Source organism: Salvelinus sp. IW2-2015, linkage group LG26 (genome assembly GCF_002910315.2).
Source record: "Salvelinus sp. IW2-2015 linkage group LG26, ASM291031v2, whole genome shotgun sequence".
Taxonomy (NCBI): domain Eukaryota; kingdom Metazoa; phylum Chordata; class Actinopteri; order Salmoniformes; family Salmonidae; genus Salvelinus; species Salvelinus sp. IW2-2015.
In genome coordinates this window covers 43345153-43366648 of record NC_036866.1, presented here as the reverse complement: position 1 = coordinate 43366648, position 21496 = coordinate 43345153, and the positions used below count along the sequence as shown (strand labels likewise).

The window sequence follows — 21496 nt, the reverse complement described above, 5'->3', positions numbered from 1 at the left end:
AGCTACAATAGTCGTTTACAACATTAACAAGGTCTACACTGTATTTCTGATCAATTTGATGTTATTTTAAGACACTTTTTTTTTTGCTTTTCTTTAAAATACAAGGACATTACTRAGTGACTTAGAAATCCAACACGCGGCACCCCCTCCAACATTTCCTTGAAAATCAAATTTCATGAATTACAGTAGCAGTGTCATAGACAGTGGGGGATTTATCCACAGCCACAGGGGAAAAGTAAACATAATTAACTATACATCCAACGGCTTGTTCTCTGCCTCGTACATATGTATAATCACACCCTGACCTTAGATGTGCCTACTTCTATTGCAAATCTACTGTTGACATCAATGCATGTCTAATGTGAAAACGCAGTGTAAATACAATCAGAGTTTGGATTCGGCTCATAATTTGCATTGATGGTCACACGCCTACAAATGGAAATGAGGCGGAAGACAGACATTATTACTTCACTGGAAATCACGAAGCTGTTCAGCCATGGAGAAAGTACMGAATCTTTCCTAGCCATGATTGGTTGAGATAATRAGGGGGCTGGTACATTCACGAGAGTATTTAATTACAAATATATTGCACATCCCCCTCCCCCATATTACAATTTGTGCCACCCATAAGTGAGAAACCTACATGCGAAGTATAGATCATATATTGTGTTCACTACAGGTTATAGAAAATAACTATCCATCAGACCCCAGTCCTACCTACAGGTTATGAAAAATATGCGATTTTTGTATTTTTGCTTCAGGTTTTCTTAAAAGAGAAAGCCTCCACTTCTATGTCAAAGAAAATAAAACAAAACCACTCTAGCAAATATTACAGTGATGTCTGCCAACACACAACAGTAAATACTACAGTATACAACAGTAAATACTACAATCTGCAAAAACACGACATGAATTACTATAGTATATACGACAGTTTTATTTGATGAAAGTATTTATATTGGATCAAATCAAACACATCACTGAGTAACTGCCTCCCCATTTTCAAGTATGGTGGTGGCTGCATCATGGTATGGGCATGCTTGACATTGGCAAAGACTGGGGAGTTTTTCAGGATGAAAAAATGTGGGATGGAGCTAAGCACAGGCAAAATTCTAGAGGAAAACCTGCTTCTGTTTGCTTTACACCATACACTGGGAGAGGAATTCACCTTTCTGCAGGACAATAACTTACAACACAAAGCCAAATCTACACTGAAGTTGCTTACCAAGAAGACAGTGAAAGTTCCTGAGTGGCCAAGTTACAGTTTTGACTTAAATCTGATTGAAAATCTATGGCAAGACTGGAAAATTGTACTTAAGCCATGATCACCAACACCTTGACAGAGCTTGAATAATTTTGAAAATAATGAAATGTGCAAAGCTCTTATGAGACTTACAGCTGTAATCGCTGTCAAATGTGTTTCTAACATGTATTATAAACTGGGTGGTTCGAGCCCTGAATGCTGATTGGAAGAAAGTCGTGGTATCTCAGACAGTATACCATGGGTATGACAAAATATGAATTTTAACTGCTCAAATTRCATTGGTAACCCGTTTATAATAGCAACAAGGCACCTCGGGGGTATGTGGTATATGGCCAATATACCACGGCTAAGGGCTGTATCCAGGCACTCCGCTTTGCGTCGTGCTTAAGAACAGCCCTTAGCTGTACCCACCCCCGGGCCCTTTTGCTTTATTGACTCAGGGGGGTGAATACTTATCTAATCATGTCCATAAATGCTACCAAATACTAATTGAGTGTATGTAAACTTCTATTATTCTGACWTTTCACATTCTTAAAATAAAGTGGTGATCCTAACTGACCTAAAACAGGGATTTTTACTAGGATTAAACGTCAGGAATTGTGAAAAACTGAGTTTAAATGTATTTGGCTAAGGTGTGTGTAAACTTCCGACTTCAACGGTATAGCCCTACAGGCGATTGTTAGAGCCTATCCCCTGTATTTGGAAGAGCATTACAGGCTCCTACAAACATGCTGCTGGTCAGTCAGGCTTTTGTTTTGCTTTAGGCCAAAGGGACAACAAATATTTCACTCAGTGCCGGTGCTTCACAAGTCTTTCAAGTCTGGTCGAAGAGTACCTCGATCGTGATATGCCTCTCTAATACCAGTCTGTGGGTAGAATGTATGGTAAAAAGTCATGACTGACAATAATGCTGTTAGTCTCAGCAGGGACACAGGTTGATTTAGCATACCTGAGCTGCTTACAGATCATCCAGTCTGACCCATTTTACTAGCATTCTCAGGCATGTGGAGTCTAGAGTTCAGGAGACATAGCACCCTATTCCCTTCATAGTGCACTTCTTTCCCCCTATGGGGAATATGGTGTAATTTGGGATGCAGACAGCCTCAGCAGCATTCCATTTAACTGGCAATCATGTAAAAATCACCTGGACTGTTTAGTTTAACCACTTTCTTTCACTCAGGCCATGTTTTGTGGCTTGCTCCTAACACTTTCCAGATGCTTAGCCCTCTGAAATGTTGCCTTGTAAATTATGACAGACCAACAACAAAAAAAAGCTTCCCCTTGAAGGTTGACCAAATTGCGGCATGGGGTAGTGTCATCTTCGGCAGTCTCTACCCCACCGAAAGGTTGTATACCTGAGGGGAAAAGGGCATCTGAGGGGAAAATCTCACTCAATTCATAGCCACGTTGACCCCCTCCGCTGGATCACTAACTCTTCCTAAATGTGCTCGGCTCTCCACAGGRGGCACACCGTAAAGCAGAGATACAAACAGGGCTGTCGGCGTGTGACCCSTCTCTGCACACCCCGGTGTCTCCACAGGTGCCCTGGGTCCCTAACTTCTAAGGAGACCTTGGAGCCCCCCCGGTCTGCTGTCAAGACTGTAAATGGGGGTTAAGAGCATTAAAGTGAACCGATATACCCAGCCTTATTATGGTCTTGGAAACCTTGACTACTGAGGCATTTGGGACCTTCGTGGAAGGCGGCCATKGATATGTTTAATAGCAGACATAAAACACAACCTAGGAGGTACAGTATGTGTAGCTTATATCTGTCGATGTGCATTGCTTTTTAGAAATGCTCAATGTCACGCACCYCGCCTCACACATTATTCTCTTGATAGCCAAACATTTCACACATCCTGTATCGTATTATACTTTTACAGCTCCATTTATTTTTCAGCAGCAGCTGCAGACTATTGCACAATGAGATTTAAAAAAATATATGTTATTACTGTAGTTGACATGATAAAAAACAAGCAAGAGGGAAATGAAAGAGGGGAATGTTTCCTCTTTTCTGTGAGGTACCATACATATGTCAAAAGTATGAGTGGCTCATTGGAGTCAATAAAGTTTTGTTCCAAACGATAGCGATAGAGTACTCTAGATTGGTATAACCCGTCTTAGCAGGACGTTGCCAATAAGGGCTTCCACACAACATGGAACAGGCAGAATATTTGCGTTAATATGAATTATCAGGATTTATATAATACTTTAATTTAACCAAGTTATTGAGAACACTGGATAGACTATACATCATAGGCTGACCAAAGGGTGCAAAGTTTCACAGCGTGCATAATGTATTTGTCAGTTGCTGTGCTGAAGTAGCTGTGTGAATAAGAAACAGGAATGCAAGTCTAGATGTGAGAAGTTCAATTACACTAACTGAATCAGAGAAAAAAAGTTTTACTGACTAAAAGATTAGGCTACAGTAAAGTTCACATTGTAGGCTATGGTGAAAGTGAGAAACACCTGATTTCAGTTAGGCTCATATACCAAGTCTGGATACAAGGAAAGTTAGGATAAGGACTCTGGGTCTGCAACTGGATCCTGGACTTTGACAGACCGACCCCAGGTGGTGAGGGTAGGCAACACCACCTCCATCACGCTGACCCTTAACACAAGTACCCAACAGGGGTGTTGGCTCAGTGCCCTCCTGTACTCCCTGTTCACTCACGACTGTGTGGCCACGCACGACTCCAACACCATTATCAAGTTTGCTGATGACACCATGAATCCAGGACCTCTAACAGGTGGTGTGAAAAGAAGGCCCGTAAATAAATAGACTATTTTAGACAATTTTCTCTGCTGCCGCACGGCAAGAGGTACCGGTACATCAAGTCTGACACCAACAGGCTCCTGAACAGCTTCTATTCGCAGGCAATACAACTGATAAATAGCTAACAAAATAGCTACATGGACCAAATTGACCTGGTATCTTTGACCTTTTATTTAAGTATTTACACACGTCACTCTAACACACACACACACAAACACTCCATAATTTGCTCACTCACACATTTATACTGACTCTACACACCCACTCACATGCAAGCTGCTGCTACTCTGTTTATCTTATATTCTGTTGCTTAGTCACCCTACCCCTATACATATCTACATCAATCCAGTATCCATGCACATGTAAATATGCTATTGGAACTGACTTTAATATTTCCTGTATTTAGTATGCATTTCATATTTCTCATGTTTTTTTGTTGTAATACAKTGAATTGTTGGGTTTTGAGTTTGTAAAAAAAGGCATTTCACTGTACTTGTGCATGTGACATTAAAACTTGATATGGTAGGATCAACTTTAATGTCCCAGAGCAGAAAATTGTCTTAGAAACACACTGTAAGAACTTTCCCTGTAAAGCTACTGCATTATCCTGGCAGAGTTGCCTGCCTAATACTGTAATTTTGTTTTACAGCAGAGATGTAGTATATTTCACAGTACTATTTTCCTTACTGTAAAAACATACAGCATCCCTGCTGTAAATTTACATGGATGCTGTAATGTTTTACAGTAAGGAAAATAGTACTGTGAAATATATTATAGCATCTCTGCTGTGAAGCAAAATTACAGTATTAATCTAGCAACTCTCATACTAGGATAATGCTGTAAATTTACAGTGACATTTTCCCTCAAATCTAAAAGTAAGAAAAGCAATACATTTGAACATAAAATACATTTATTCATATTGGTAACATAAACAAGTGAACATAATTGACAACAGAAGGTACAGTTAACGCATGTAACCAAATAAGAGCAACACTAATCTAAAAACAATATTGTGTGCCTGTGGGGGAGCGAGAGACGAAGAGAGAAAGGGAGATGGAGTTAAAAATTGGGATTGGGTACCATCCTAGATCTATGATCAGGGGCAACTACTAGGGGTAAGGGGGTTCCGAGGAGTTGAAACACACAACGTGATAGTTTGGGCATCCAGGAGAGAACTCAGCGCAGCATCAGGTGTTCCTCATGGGGCTCAAACAATCATCCTCAGTTCTGATTTGTTAGTTCTTCTCACCCTTAATTAGGACAAGTATAGAAAAATGAAGAATATAATGAGAGGCAGAGCACCAGGGCAGTTAATCTGTGGGGCAAAAACACAGGTGACAAGGGACATATCTAACTGGTGTTGTGTGCGTACTTAACTCGCTAAAGGCCTTCATTCAAACTCAGTAATCTCTTGGAACAATGGGGCAATGTAGGGGTTGAGAAAAAGCCTGCTGTTCTGGGCCACCTTTTCATGCACTTTGTCCCATCTTCAGGGTTCATCATCTTGTGTTGATTCGAATTTACAGCATATATCCAATATACGGTAGTTTATGAAATCAATGGAGTCATTGAACAAAATCGACAGCTAGATACACATACTTCAAACCCTTTCTAACTAATAAAACATTTCTGTAGCCTACGCAATCCCACAGATTATTTACCAGACTCACATTTTCCTTTCTTTTCCACCAAATGTTTACATACTAATGATAAAGTGAATAGGTTCACTAATACTGTAACATTACATTGAATTTTGGAGTCCATGTTCCTAGCTACCGCCAGTGACACGATGACAGGCTACAGCTGCCCAGTGCACCTTAGGTCGGCAGGCACCTCAATACACACTGGTGCACTGGTCATTCACAGCGGCTTTAGAGTACAGCCCACGGTTTATGTGCAAAATGTGGCCCGTCAAGCCTCTCAAAAAACGTTGTGCCAGTAATATGGGTCAAATCTTTTGAACTGCTCGAACCATGCCATTTCTCTGTAGTAATGGTGAAAACATACTGGTTCATTATCATTTAGGAGGTGATGCTTTTCTCGGTCACACAGCAAGATATTTATGAGCAATTTAGAGCAGACCAAAATGGCATGTGTCAACTTAAGCTAGCTAGCTAAGCTAAGAAAACATGCAGTAATTCAATTCAATAAAGATACGTATAAACAAGTCAAGGTACCCACCCAGCAGCTGCTGAAAATATTTTTCCACCACAGACGCTTCAAGAAGATTTTTTTTTTTAAATAGTCTGAGCTTCATGTGTCTCACTCGACAGCATGAGGTTGGCACCTGAAACGGATCATTTTAATCTATAGTAGGCATAAGCTATTACTGTGAAGAAAGTGCTTTAGAGTAATTGTTACAGCTGGCTTCCAATTAAAGTTAATAACAGTATTTTTCCGAATTTGACCCATAATGCAGTGCAATCTACAGCATTAATGTTTTAAAACATTAATAACAGTATTTTACTCTTGTTTCACTGTTGAAATGACAAAAAAAGAGACTGTACATTACACACATAATACATACATTGCCATACATAAGCCTATACCCAGTGGGGTCCGAAATTATTGACACCATTGATAAAGATGAGCAATAATGACTGTATAAAATATAAAATTCAAATGCTGAGCTGTGTTGTATGCAAATAAAAAGGGTAAATTGTATTATTTTATACAACTGCTCAGAGAAAGCAATGATGTTTCACTAATGTAGAAGTGTTTAGAAACAGATTGTATTCTTAATTATAATAAAAAAGTGACTCCAAAATGACAATACATTATTGACCATTCATTTCTATTGGGCACAAAATAATCTGAAACGCAACCWAAATTAACTGGAAATGCATCCAACACGTCTGTATAGTCACAAGTTTGATTTTGTCATTGTGTGCTAGGAATATGGGACCAAATACTAAACTTCACTATTTCATTGATAACTTATCTTTAGGGGTGTCAATTTTGACCCCTACCTTTGAGAATTTTTTATTATTTGTTAAACAAAATCCCTCTGAAGCAATTGTATTAGTAGAAAATAATTTCCCAATTCGAGCACCTCAGGATTTGAATTATTTATATGGTCATTATTTTATTATCTCTATCAAGGGGGTCAATAATTTCAGACCCCACTGTAGGCCTACATAAATAAACGACCTGAATATTGTTAGGCTATTCAAAAACAGGATGTTGAGAGGCTGTGTAGAATACTGAAGTACAACAATTTTCCACATCATTGATGTAAAAATGACATTGCTAAAGATGACATTTGGAAAGAATTCAGACCCCTTGACTTTTTCCCCAACAAAATTACATTACAGCCTTATTTTAACATTAATTAAATAGTTTTATTTTTCTTCCCATCAATCTACACATAAYACCCCATAATRACAAAGCAAAAACAGGTTTAGAAACTTTAGCAAATGTATATATAAAAAAAMTGGAAATATCACATTTACATAAGTATTCAGACCCTTTACTTTGTTGAAGCACCTCTSGCAGGGATTACAGCCTCTATTCTTCTTTGGTATGACACTACAAACTGTATTTGGGGAGTTTCTCCTATTCTTCTGTGCAGATCCTCTCAAGCTCTGGCAGGTTGGATGTGGTGCATCAGGTTCAAGCCTGGCCAAAGAGTTCAATCTTGGTTTCATCAGGCAAGAGAATCTTGTTTCTCATGGTCTGARAGTCCTTTAGGTGCCTTTTCGGTAAACTCCAAGTGGGCTGGCATGTGCCCTTTACTGAGGAGTGTGTTCYGTCTGGCCACTCTACCATAAAGGCCTGATTGGTGGAGTGCTGCAGAGATTGTTGCCCTTCTGGAAGGTTCTCCCATCTCCACAGAGGAACGCTGGAGCTCTGTCAGAGTAACCATTGGGTTCTTGGTCACCTCCCTGACCAAGGCCCTTCTCACCCGATTGCTCAGTTTGGCCATGCAGCCCGCTCTAGGAAGAGTCTTGGTGGTTTAAAACTTAATCCATTTAAGAATGATGGAGGCCTCCCTGTTCTTGGGGGACCTTCAATGCGGCAGAAATGTTACGGTACCCTACAGACCATTCCTTTGACCTCATGGCTTGGTTTTTGCTCTGACATGCATTGTCAACTGTGGGACCTTATATAGACAGGTGTGCCTTTCCAAATCATGTCCAGTCAATTGAATTTACCACAGGTGGACTCCAATCAAGATACAGAAACATCTCAAGGATGATCAATGGAAACAGAATTGACCTGAGCTCAATTTCGAGTCTCATAGCAAAGGGTCTGAATACTTATGTAAATAAGGTACTTTCTTTTATAATTTTYTTGTTTTATAAATTTGCTAAAAATTCWAAAAATCTGTTTTCTCTTTGTCATTATTGGGTATTGTGTGTAGATTGAGTAAAACAAGTAATTTAATCAATTTTAGAATAAGGCTGTAACGTAACAAAATGTGGAAAAAGTCAAGGGGTCTGAATACTTTCCTAATGCAGTGTGCCAAAACCAATAGCCTGTATTACACTTTCATTTCAATACCCCCAAACCAAAAACCAATAGGCATAGCGCATGGCACATCAAAATACTGTACATGTACTGACATGAACTTACAGTATGTTAATCACTGCTTATTATTTAACCTTAAACCACAAACTAGTGACTTCATGAAAGGAAAACGATTAGGCCCTACGCGCGAAAAGATTGTACATTATTGCACACAATTCAACAGGGGCGCACTCATTGCACASATCATGGGATATGTGCAGGCAAATAGGCCACTAAATGTCATTCGTGTGTTACTGTGATACGATATATGAGAAAATCTAGGATGATTAGGTGCCTGATCGGTTCGGACACCCAAACATAATTACCGTTGGCATATTCTGTTTGGCCGTATTGGAAAAATGGGGAGTGAGGTGCTTAACTTAACAAACGTTTCCAAAGACGCTGACCACAAAAGGAACGGGCTTCATGTCAATGTCATATAATGTCATATTGATGCATACTTCTCAAAATCTATGGACAGAAATAGGCCAATTCACACCTTTCGTTCTCACCTGCCACTCGAATACGCGCACCGCACCAGGCGTAAAAGGACATGCAAATAAGACAGCCTATAACAAGAAAGTGAGTAAGAAAATGTTCAGTTCCGATGTTAACTTACTTTTGACTTCTTCATATGGAACGAGAGGAGTAAATCCAATGTATTCGAAACCCTATTTTATCTTACTTCTGCGGGGAGGAAAGGGGTTTTCATCATCCCGTGTGCACATATCCAATGCCCCAGTCAGTAGTATCCAAACAGGGAAAAAAAGATTAAACCGCATAAAACTGCTGCAATAAGCTCTGTTGTATGGTATCCAAATGCACACATCATAGCGTGCGCATGAAAGTGGACTGCGAGACCATTGTGAGTTGATGGCTTTTTTTTACAGGGCAACACCTTTTATGCGCGCTTCAAGTGCCGCCCACAGGAACCGTTCCCGCCCGTCTGCTGCTCTACTATATGGAAAGCCAAAAGGTTCAAATCGTATTAGCAGGAACATGCATTAACACTTGTAATTTTCATTTTTCACTTGCTTTCTTCAAATGCTTGTTATGGTCATGGGGCGGCAGGGTAGCCTAGTGGTTAGAGCGTTGGACTAGTAACCGAAAGGTTGCAAGTTCAAATCCCCGAGCTGACAAGGTACTAATCTGTCGTTCTGCCCCTGAACAGGCAGTTAACCCACTGTTTCTAGGCCGTCATTGAAAATAAGAATTTGTTCTTAACTGACTTGCCTAGTTAAATAAAAAGGTAAATTTGTAAGTCGCTCTGGATAAGAGCGTCTGCTAAATGATGTAAATGTCATTTTTGACCCCCACCTGCGTCCACCAGGAGGCGCTACTTCATCCAGCCAGCTCCCTGCCCCAAGGAGATGAGGGGAGAGGGCCCAGTGAGGGGGAGGCAACCCCCGGAGGGGTGCTAACCCTCGCCCATGGCCACCAGGGGGCACCACACATTCAGCCAGCTCCCTGCATGGGCTGGGGCAACCCAAGGAAGGGTGGGGGGAAGGGGGCGACCCCCACCCTGAGTCAAGGCCACCAGGGGGTGCCACTACATCCAGACAGTTCCCTGTCTCAGCTATAGAGAGAAAGTGTATTGCCATATTTTTGCAACCTTAACTCCGCCATGGTTCGTTCAACAGCCTATGGCATAATAAATTGCATTTTTGKAGTWAAAAAAAWWATATTCCCAGAAACAACTTATTTGGTAAATGTTATACGTTTTGTTCAATGAGATCATCTTCATCAGCTAACGTCACATTTTGTAAATTGTTATGCATTTATGTATTTTWAAAAAGCACATARAGGCTTCATAATTCATGAAGGTCATGTTAAATGACTGATATTATCTCATAGAACAAAACRTATAAGATCTCCTAAGCCCGTCTTAACCTCATACCTTACTACCATCATTACATTTTAKTAATTTAGCAGACACTCTGGKAATATTTAGCTAAATACGTATAACTCACATCTCTGCACCATCTTTTAGTATTTTCCTCACAGTAACACAGATTTTCAGCCTATGTTGGCCTTATTAAACCAATATTTATTCCTTTATTGCATTGAAMAATCWATTCAGTTCCTCCACACTGAAATTAATGGAGGCCAACTGGAAAATAGGCTGCTGTGACTGATTTTATGATGACTCTATGAACCTTTTCCAATGGGTCGCCTTGTTCTGTGGGAAATTTGGTGTAGTTATCATCTAGGGTACCATGTGATAATAAAGCAAAAGGTCCTATGTGGCTCAGTTGGTAAAGCATGGTACTTGCAAAGCCAAGGTTGTGGGTTCGATAGGCCGTCACTGTAAACTAGAATTTGTTTGTATATGCAGTTGAAATTGGAAGTTTACATACACTTAGGTTGGAGTCATTAAAACTTGTTTTTCAACCACTCCACAAATTTCTTGTTAACCTCACTGGTGTAGGGGGCAGTATTTTCACATCCGGATGAAAAGCGTGCCCAGAGTAAACTGCCTGCTACTCAGGCCCAGAGGCTASGATATGCATATTATTAGTAGATTTGGACAGAAAACACTCTGAAGTTTCTAAAACGGTTTGAATGATGTATGTGAGTATAACAGAACTCATATGGCAGGCAAAAACCTGAGAAAAATCCAACCAGGAAGTGGGAAATCTGAGGTTTTTATTTTCACAAGTGATTTCCTATCCAATATACTGTGTCTATGGGGTCAGATTGCACTTCCTAAGGCTTCCACTGGATGTCAACAGTTTTTAGAACCTTGTTTCAGGCCTCTACTATGAAAAGGGGAGCGAATAAGAGCTGTTTGAACCAGGGGTCTGGTTGAACGCCTTCAGTTTAGTCACGCATGCGGCCGTGAGCACGAGCTCCGTTCCTTTTCATTTCTAAAGACAAAGGAATTGTCCGGTTGGAATWTTATTGAAGATTTATGATAAAAACATCCTAAAAAATTGATTCTATACATCGTTTGACATGTTTCTACAAACTGTAACAGAACTTTGACTTTTCGTCTAGACTTTGTGCTCGCGCCTTGTGCATTTCGGATTACTGGACTAAATGCGTGAACAAAAAGGAGGTATTTGGACATAAATGATGGACTGTATCGAACAAAACGAACAATTGCTGTCTAAGATGGGAGTGCCATCAGATGAAGATCATCAAAGGTAAGTGATTCATTTTAACTCTATTTCTGACTTTTGTGACACCWMTCCTTGGTAGGAAAATGGTTTTCTGTGGCTAGGCGCTGACCTAACATAATCGCAAAGTGTGCTTTCGCCGTAAAGCCTTTTTGAAATCTGACACAGCGGTTGCATTAAGGAGAAGTTTATCTTTAAATGTATGTTAAACACTTGTATCAATGTTTATGATGAGTATTTATGACTTATGATTTATGCTAAATGACTAAAATGTAAAAATGTATTTCTGTACCGTCTACCGTCCCACTCTATGCACTTTCACCGGATGTTTGTTTGAGACAATGCATTTCTGAACATAACGCACCAATGTAAACTGAGATTTTTGGATATAAATATGAACTTTATCTAACAAAACATACAAGTATTGTGTAACATGAAGTCCTATGRGTCCCATCTGATGAAGATCATCAAAGGTTAGTGATTAATTTAATCGCTATTTCTGACTTTTGTGAGCCCTCCTTGGCTGGAAAATGGCTGTATGGTTTTCTGTGACTAGGCGCTGACCTAACATAATCRCATGGTGTGCTTTCGCAGTAAAGCCTTTTTGAAATCAGACACTGTGGTTGGATTTACAAGAAGTTTATCTTTAAAATGGTGTATAATACTTGTATGTTTGAGAAATTTTAATTATGGGATTTCTGTTGTTTTGAATTTGGTGCCCTGCAATTTCACTGGCTGTTGTGGAGGTGGGACGCTACCGTCCCACTTGTACCAGAGAGGTTAATAACAAACTATAGTTTTGGCAAGTCGGTTAGGACATCTACTTTGTGCATGACACAAGTACTTTTTCCAACAATTGTTTACAGACAGATTATTTCACTTATAATTCACTGTATCACAATTCCAGTGGGTCAGAGGTTTACATACACTAAGTTGACTGTGCCTTTAAACTGCTTGAAAAATTCCAGAAAATAATGTCATGGCTTTAGAAACTTCTGATAGGCTAATTTACATCATAATTTGAATCAATTAGAGGTGTACCTGTGGATGTATTTCAAGACCTACCTTCAAACTCAGTGCATCTTTGTTTGACATCATGGGAAAATCAAAAGAAATCAGCCAAGACCTCAGAAAAAAATTGCAGACCTCCACAAGTCTGGTTCATCCTTAGGAGCAATTTCCAAACGCCTGAAGGTACCACGTTCATCTGTACAAATAATAGTACGCAAGTATAAACATCATGGGACCACGCAGCCGTAAACTGCTCAGAAAGGAGACGCGTTCTTTCTCCTAGAGATGAACGTACTTGGTGCGAAAGTACAAATCAATCCCAGAACAACAGCAAAGGACCTTGTGAAGATGCTGGAGGAAGCAGGTACAAAAGTATCTATATCCCCGGTAAAACAAGTCCTATATCAACATAACCTGAAGGCCGCTCAGCAAAGAAGAAGCCACTGCTCCAAAACCGCCATAAAAAAGCCAGCCTACGGTTTGCAACTGCACATGGGGACAAAGATCRTACTTTTTGGAGAAATGTCCTCTGGTCTGATGAAACAAAAATATAACTGTTTGGCCATAATGACCATTGTTATGTTTGGAAGAAAAAGGGGGACGCTTGCAAGCCGAAGAACACCATCCCAACCGTGAAGCACGGGGGTGGCAGCATCATGTTGTGGGGTGTGCTTTGCTGCAGGAGGATGCGCAATTCAAAAATAGTTGGCTACAGAGGCAGTAAAATTATGTGAGATTATTGAAGCAACATCTCAAGACATCGTCAGGAAGTTAAAGCTTGGTCGCAAATGGGTCTTCAAATGGACAATGAACTCAGCTTACTACCAAAGTTGTGGCAAAATGGCTTAACTTTCTTATGGGCAGGTGGGACATTTTTTTTGCAGTGATTACTTTAGTGCCTTGTTGCAAACAGGATGCATGTTTTGGAATATTTTATTTTGTACTTTTCACTCCGTCAATTAGGTTAGTAACTACAATGTTGTTTGATCCATCCTCAGTTTCTCCTATAACAGCCATTAAAGTCTGTAACTGTTTTAAAGTCACCATTGGCCTAGTGGTGAAATCCCCGAGTGGTTTCTTCCTGTCCGGTAACTGAGTTAGGAAGTATGCCTGTATCTTCTCTGTATCTAACTAGCTGCTATCCGAGTGACTATTGGCTTAGGTCGGTCCGGAGCAACATCAATTATTCCGGAGCTAGCCAGCTGAAGAGTTCCATCAGCCACTCTGGCTACAATCACCTATCCGGACCGTTTTACTGCCGATACGGAGCCCCACCGGGCCTTCACGACTGACTGCCGACGTTATCTGCCCGAGGGAGTTATCCAACTGGCCCCTCCGTCGCGACGTAACCTGAAAGCCCATCTGCGGCCCGCTAATTGTTAGCTGTCTTATCGGCTGCTATCTGAATAGGTCTATCGGACAATTCTCTTGGGTCACTATATCTATTTTGCCAATTGGATTGGTCCCCTCTACCACACGGAACTCCACTAATCTCCTCCATCCTCTGCCAGCTTGCTACCCATGGCCCGGCCAGCTGGCTGAATCGCCGTGACCCCAACCAACCTCAGTACTCACTGGACCCTTATGATCAATCGGCTAAGCATGCCTCTCCTTAATGTCAATATGCCTCGTCCATTGCTGTTCTGTTTAGTGTTTATTGGCTTATTAACCTGTAGAGCCTCTAGCCCTGCTCATTATACCTTATCCAACCTTTCAGTTACACCCCCCACACATGCGATGACATCACCTGGTTTCAATTATGTTTCTAGAGACAATATCTCTCTCATCATCACTCAATGCCTAGGTTTACCTCCACTGTATTCACATCCTACCATACCTTTGTCTGTACATTATACCTTGAAGCTATTTTATCGCCCCCAGAAACCTCCTTTTACTCTCTGTTCCAGACGTCCTAGACGACCAATTCTCATAGCTTTTAGCCGTACCCTTATCCTACTCCTCCTCTGTTCCTCTGGTGATGTAGAGATGTAGAGGTGGATCCAGGCCCTGCAGTGTCTAGCTCCACTCCTATTCCCCAGGCACTCTCTTTTGATGACTTCTGTAACCGTAATAGCCTTGGTTTCATGCATGTTAACATTAGAAGCCTCCTCCCTAAGTTTGTTTTATTCACTGCTTTAGCACACTCTGCCAACCCGGATGTCCTAGCCGTATCTGAATCCTGCAGAGTTCTGATAGCCTGCAGAGTTCTGTCCTACTATCCAGGTCTGTACCCAAACAATTTGAACTTCTACTTTTAAAAATCCACCTCTCTAAAAACAAGTCTCTCACCGTTGCCGCCTGCTATACAGCCCCCTCTGCCCCCAGCTGTGCTCTGGACACCATATGTGAACTGATTGCCCCCATCTATCTTCAGAGCTTGTGCTGCTAGGTGACCTAAACTGGGACATGCTTAACTTCTTTTGGCTGCAGGGGCAGTAGCTTGAGTAGCTTGGATGAAAGGTGCACAGAGGTGCCCATAGTAAACTGCCTGCTGCTCAGTCCCAGTTGCTAATATATTATTCGTATTGGATAGAAAACACTCTGAMGTTTCTAAAACTGTTTGAATTATGTCTGTGAGTATAACAGAACTCATATGGCAGGCAAAAACCTGAGAAGTTCCACTTMCTGTTTGGATTTTTTCTGAGGTGGCAGATTTTCAACCAAGTTCTCATTGAAATTACAGCGAGATATTGATGAGTTTTCACTTCCTACGGCTTCCACTAGATGTCAACAGTCAATATCTCCCGGGTGGCGCAGTGGTCTAGGGCACTGCATCGCAGTGCTAGCTGCCACCAAGAGTCTCTCGGTTCGCGCACCCAGGCTGGGCTGGGTTCCGCGCCCAGGCTCTGTTCGCAAGCCCGGCCGCAACCGGGAAGATCCGTGGGGCGACGCACAATTGGCATAGCGTAGTCCGGGGTTAGGGGAGGGTTTGCGGTAAGGGAGGTTTGGCCGTAGGGATATATTCCTTGTCGTCAGATGTAAAAAATAAAATAAATAAATGTTATAAACAGTGTATCACTCTTACTGTTAAAGTCAGCTCTGGATAAGGGCTGGCTCTGGCCGGTAGGGATATCCTTTCTCAGTATGTAACAGAAATGTAATAAAATGTATGCACTCTACTGGTAAAGTCGCTCTGGGATAAGAGCGTCTGCTAAATGAATAAAATTTAACAATGTAAATGTAATATAAACTTTGCTCTGATGACTCTAATGGTTGAAGGGGGGCCGAAGGAGGCACAGGAATTAGTCACCAACTGAGCCACGATGTCTGACCATGCTTTCCACCATGCACGTTTCACATGAGGAGGACCTCCGTTCCAGCCGCTCATCTGTAAGTCAATCCGAATTCTCGGTTGGAAACTTATTCAACGAGTGGTATAGTTGAAATTGCCGGCCTGACGTTCACTTCATATCAGATCCCGGGAGCGGATGCAGCCATAAGGAAGTTAACCAATCCGCAGCCAATCTACAACTCTAAGCTTGTATGCCTCAATCTCACACAAATTATCAAATGAACCTCCAGTACCAACCCCAAAAGCCGTATTACACGGCACCTCAATAGATATCATCTAACGTTCTAAACTTGCCCTTATAAATACACTTCATGCACTGTTTTCAACCAAGATCGTCAGCCGATCACTGCTCCATTGCGCTGCATCCGTAATGGGTCAGCCCGGCAAACGACCTCCACTCATCACTGTCAAGCGCTCCCTGAAACCACACTCTAGACGAGCAGGCCTACTAATCCGCTAGCCGTGCGAACACCTGTAGCGATATTGACCTGCATCCCAGTCATAGAGCGATCCCTGGTCTAATTTTTTTCAGCCATCTTAATAAGCATTGCCCCATTCAACGAATTTAGAACCAGACACACCAGATATAAGCCTTGGTTCTCTCCAGACCTGACTGCCCTAACCAACAAAAGAACATCCTATGATGGTTCTGGCATTAGCACGCAGCCCCCGTGATATGGAACTTTTTCAGTGAAGTTAAAACTCCAATTATACACAGGCAGTTAGAAAAGGCCAAGCTATGCTTTTCAGTGCAGAAATTTGATTCCTGTCAAACAACCTCAAAAAAAGTTCGGACAGCTGTAAAATCCATGGAGAATAATAGAACACTTCCTCCCAGCTGCCCACTGCAATCTGAGGATAGGAAACTCTGTCACCACCGATAAATCCACTATAATTGAGAATTTCAATAAGCATTTTTCTACGGCTGGCCATACGGTGCTTTCCACCTGGCTATCCCTACCCGGTCTAACAGCACAGCACCCAACTCTCATAGCAACTTGCCCAAGGCCTTGCCCATTTCTCCTTCTCCCAAATCCAGTCACGCTGATGTATCTGAAAGAGCTGCAAAATCTGGACCCCTACAAATCAGCCGGCTAGACAAATCTGGACCCTTTCTTTCTAAAATTCATCTGCCGAAAATTGTTGCAACCTATTAGGGAGGTGGTTTCTGTTACCTATTGTACTCGTGCGTCCTGGATTCCCAAAGATTGGAAAGAGCAGCTGCGGTCATCCCACTTTTCAACGGGGCGGACACTCTTCCTTGACCCCAAAACTGGCTATCCTACCACCTGCTTTTCTAGGTCTTCGAAAGCCAAGATCCAAAACAACAGATTTGAGGTGGAGAGTTTACTCTATCATAAAGACCACGAAGAGGTTGTTCCTCTTCAAACGAGGAGGGAGCAGGAAAAGAGCGAGAGGTATGAATGGTTCGAAATGAATTCGGTACATAGTCTGTTCTCGCTATTGTGCGTGATGGACATTTACGTAAACCAGGCAGACCATCGTTAGAGAGAGGCAGGGATACGGAGAGACTGTGCACGGCATGGTGGTTGGGTCAAAGAGTAGGTCCGTCCCCTTTGAAAAAGTGGGATAACAGACTCGAAAGCTCGCTTGATCACAAGTCTTTGTGGTCAATGTGCTCAGTACAGCGTACGCAGCATAAGAACGTTATGGAGTTGACAAAGAGCCAGTATATATTATGCTAATTCTAAGTTTAGATTGAGTTATGCTTGTGTTAGATATAATTGATCGTGACGCACCAGATATAGGTCCACTCTCGTGTACGGAGTCAGCCGCAGGGAACGTTTGTGTGAGGGGTCGCAACGAAAGCGCATGCTTTGTGAGAACATACAGCATAGGTAAGTTTAATCGTGAGTGTAGCGACCGGAATCGTCTGAAAGGTGTATGAAAGGGCAAAGGCTTGGGCAAGTTGCTATGAGGGCTAGCACTGGTGCCTGAGCCCACTCATGGGCGAAACGAGACCACAAGTGCGCGGAAAGACCTCGAGAGGGGCTAGCGTTCGAGCGTGGGAGATGCCATTACGAAGGAGCGTTTGAGAACGTGTGAGAACACAAGATAAGCAGTGTGGAGAGTGTATTATATGATGCTTTATTAGGTTAAGGGAGTGGCATGTGTAGGAGAGACAGAGTTGCAGTATCTATCGGAGCGTGTGAGAGAGTTGCGTAGGAGTATTGTTACAGTGTCCCAGATATCGAGTCTTCTTGGGTTATAGCAACGTTTAGCAGCGATATAATCGTGTCCACGGGAGACATAAGTATAGGCGTGTCTCCACACGCTCTATAATGAGTTATGGCTTCTCAACCTCTCACTCGAGACAGGAGAGAGAGTGCATATGCATGCTTATTACAAGCAGGATGATGAGGGGATGATGGATATATTCCAGACACACAGTCATAAGGATGATTTTTGTGTTGAGTTAAGAACGAGGGATAGAGTGTCGCATCGTAGGATGAGAGTACGCAAGGCAGTTGAGTCAGACAGGATACTGCTAGTTCATAAAATTTGCGCACACTCGGAGTGAATATATATGTTATATTTACGGTGGCGGTAACATAAGATCGCGATTTGTTCATGGTATGAGTATACGCAGGGTCGAGGGTACAGTTGAGGACTTGAATGTCGATACTAACTGCATGAGTGTGACAGTAGGAACTGGGAGAAAACTCGCGATGAGAGGGATAAAGGTGTGAGGGAGCGTTGAACAGTGATGTATCGTGACCGTATGGGAGCTCTCTCACCTCTATAGCAGAGGGCGTGACGCACGTGCAATGAGGCAGTGATACGCTGAGATCTTGCGTTGAAACACAGCCAGAGGTGGTATTTAGAGGGCAAGTTTGGTTAGGATGATATCTATGAGGGTGCCCCCCCGTGTTTAAGCTGCCGGCTTTGGGGTTGGTACCTTTGGTAGGACGACGTTATGCACTGTAATATTAGAGCTTTTTGACACAGAGAGTTGTATTATAGTTGTAGGCGGCATCAACAGGTCATATATTCGTGAGAGGTTTAGTTATATAAATTAGTCTTCTTTGGCTTGGTCGCATTGCCGCCATAAAGCGCGCGTTACATACGCATATAGGGATTCGATTAACGCAGCATAGCAGGGAAGAACGTGGCGACATACCACTGGTTCTCTTCGAATGCGCAACCGGATTAGCGACGTAACATCCAGGAGTGTGTGGGATGTCGGATTGAGAGTAGCACTCAGAGGTATATAGAAGAGAGCAGTATGAGAGCTGTGTGTATACGTAGGTCCATACCTCATGTAACGAATTTGTATATATTGGAGAAAGAGACATTCGGTTATCTTGGATCATTGTGTGTGACAAGAGCCTCGGCGTTCCTGGGCCCCAACCTTCAGCATTAGAACGTCGTGCAGACAAAAGTTATACTCCCACGTGAGTACATATAGAGTGTACAGCGAGAACTACGCGGACACTCGTATCCAGGTAAGGTAGCTGTGACGGGCGAACGTGGTTACATCAGACGTGACGAGCCACTCGACAGGTTGTGTGAGTGAGACCATTTTTACATACTGTTGGTGTAGTTGGACTCGAGCGCAACCGAGCAAAGTTGAGGTACCATTGAGCCTTATATGACATGGATGTCACGAGTAGAATCTACTCGTGACTCGCCTGTGCCATTTGGGCGTGTGAGGACGCAGAGCAGACAACGCTCTTATACCAGAAGGACTATACAGTAAGAGTAGCATGACGGATAAAGTTATGTTCATTTTTTATTTTTTTAGCATAACATCGTGACCGCACACACCACGGACTCTCCGGCTGCGACATTCGAGGTAGAGTCTACTGCGTGATGGCGACCACACTGACACCTACTTGGTCAGCACGATATTTACGGGAATAACAGCAGACTTCTAGCTCTAGTAATAGCTCCCGTTGGGCAGGGCGTGGTAAGAAGCCACGACACCGAGTATATAACCGTTGCGTCTGCGTGCGAGGACATATCAGGAGCACCATCTCATGTGCTCACAGACTCTATACAGACCCTATGCCGAATTGTGCCGGTTTTTGTCCGCGCTTCATGCTACGGATCGTGGGTAGAACCATGTTACTCCGGAGGCAGGCTTGCATGCTGTTCCGGAGGGAGCATGCGCCAGTGTAACAAGCCTGGGCGCGAAACCAGACCAGCCTGCGCAGCCGAACCCAGAGACTCTTGGGATGCGCCTGTGAGCTACGAAATAGACAAGCGGAGGAGACTGCAGATTGCAGATGCACCAGAAGATCCACCTAAAAGTTAACGGGCGAGCAGCATTCGGTCAGAGCGTGAGAGGAATCGCGGCGCACACTCACTAACTTCAGTTAGAGCATCTAGTAAGGAAGCCGTAGGAAGATTGACAATCTAAGCTCAGTTTGCGCAGTATTATCTCAGGTTAGGTGCGTGTAACTTATTCACACTTATGTTGGATTGAAAATCTGCCACCCACCGATAATGGAAAAAAGTTCCCAGACAGGAAGACTACGGTTATGAGTTACTCAAGGTTTTAGCCTGCCAATATCATCTGAAGAATCCTTTGTTATAAGCTCACAAGACAATGTGACACTCAGAAGAACACGTCAGAGTGTGTATTCTATCCAATACGAATAATATATTTAGCAACTGGAAGAGCAGCAGGCAGTTACTATGGGCACCACTCTGTGCACCTTTCATCCAAGCTACTCAAGCTACTGCCCCTTGACCAAAAGAGTTAAGCATGTCCCAGTTTAGGTCACCTAGCAGCACAAGCTCTGAAGATAGATGGGCGAACAATCGATTCACATATGGTGTCCAGAGCACAGCTGGGGGCAGAGGGGTGTATATAGCAGGCGGCAACGGTGAGCAGACTTGTTTTTAGAGAGGTGGGATTTTTTAAAAGTAGAAGTTACAAATTGTTTGGGTAGCAGGCTGGATAGTAGGACAGAACTCTGCAGGCTATCAGAACTCTGGAGCAGTCGCATCATTAGCAGGATACGGTACTACGGGGCTCACTATCCCGGGAGGTGAGAGGTAGCAGAAGGATTTATATTTATATGGGGAGAAGTGAGTAGTCATGTGCTTCTAATTGACCACGTGTAGGAGCATCGCTATTAACCTCGACGACGTGTCTCTCATTTGACGCGTGTCCAGGCAGACACTGCAAGAGAAGTGCCTGGTGAGTATGGATAGTGGAGCTGGACGACTGGCATGACTACGTAGGGATGAATGTGGAATCCACCATACGCCTGTTGATACATCTCTAACATCCACCCGAGAAGGAACAAGAGGAGGAGTGAGGATAAGAGGTATGGCAGCGGCTAAAAGCGCTATGCAAGCAGATATCACGTACGCAGATTATATATGTATGTGATCAGAGCATCATCAGGAGGAGTAAAAGGACGTAGCTTGGTCTGCGTTGAGTGTAATAGTATATATACGACTAAAATGAACTTCAAAAGTTATAGATGTAACAGGAAACAAACGGTATGGTAGGATGTGATATACAGTGGAGGTGAAACCTAAGGCATGTG

At 42.6% G+C, this 21496-nt stretch overlaps 1 protein-coding gene and 1 long non-coding RNA gene across 2 annotated transcripts in view; one reads left to right on the top strand and one right to left on the bottom strand.

Moving 5' to 3' along the window:
* LOC111952941 (kit ligand) overlaps positions 1 to 9500 on the bottom strand; it is a 59767-nt gene extending 50267 nt beyond the window's left edge. The window contains exon 1 of the mRNA XM_023971976.3: positions 9169 to 9500. Within this exon, the coding sequence (XP_023827744.1) occupies positions 9169 to 9183 (15 nt within the window). The 5' untranslated portion in view covers positions 9184 to 9500. The remainder of the gene's footprint in view (positions 1 to 9168) is intronic.
* LOC139023069 (uncharacterized) overlaps positions 1 to 21496 on the top strand; it is a 387059-nt gene that overhangs the window by 41868 nt on the left and 323695 nt on the right. The window lies entirely within an intron of this gene.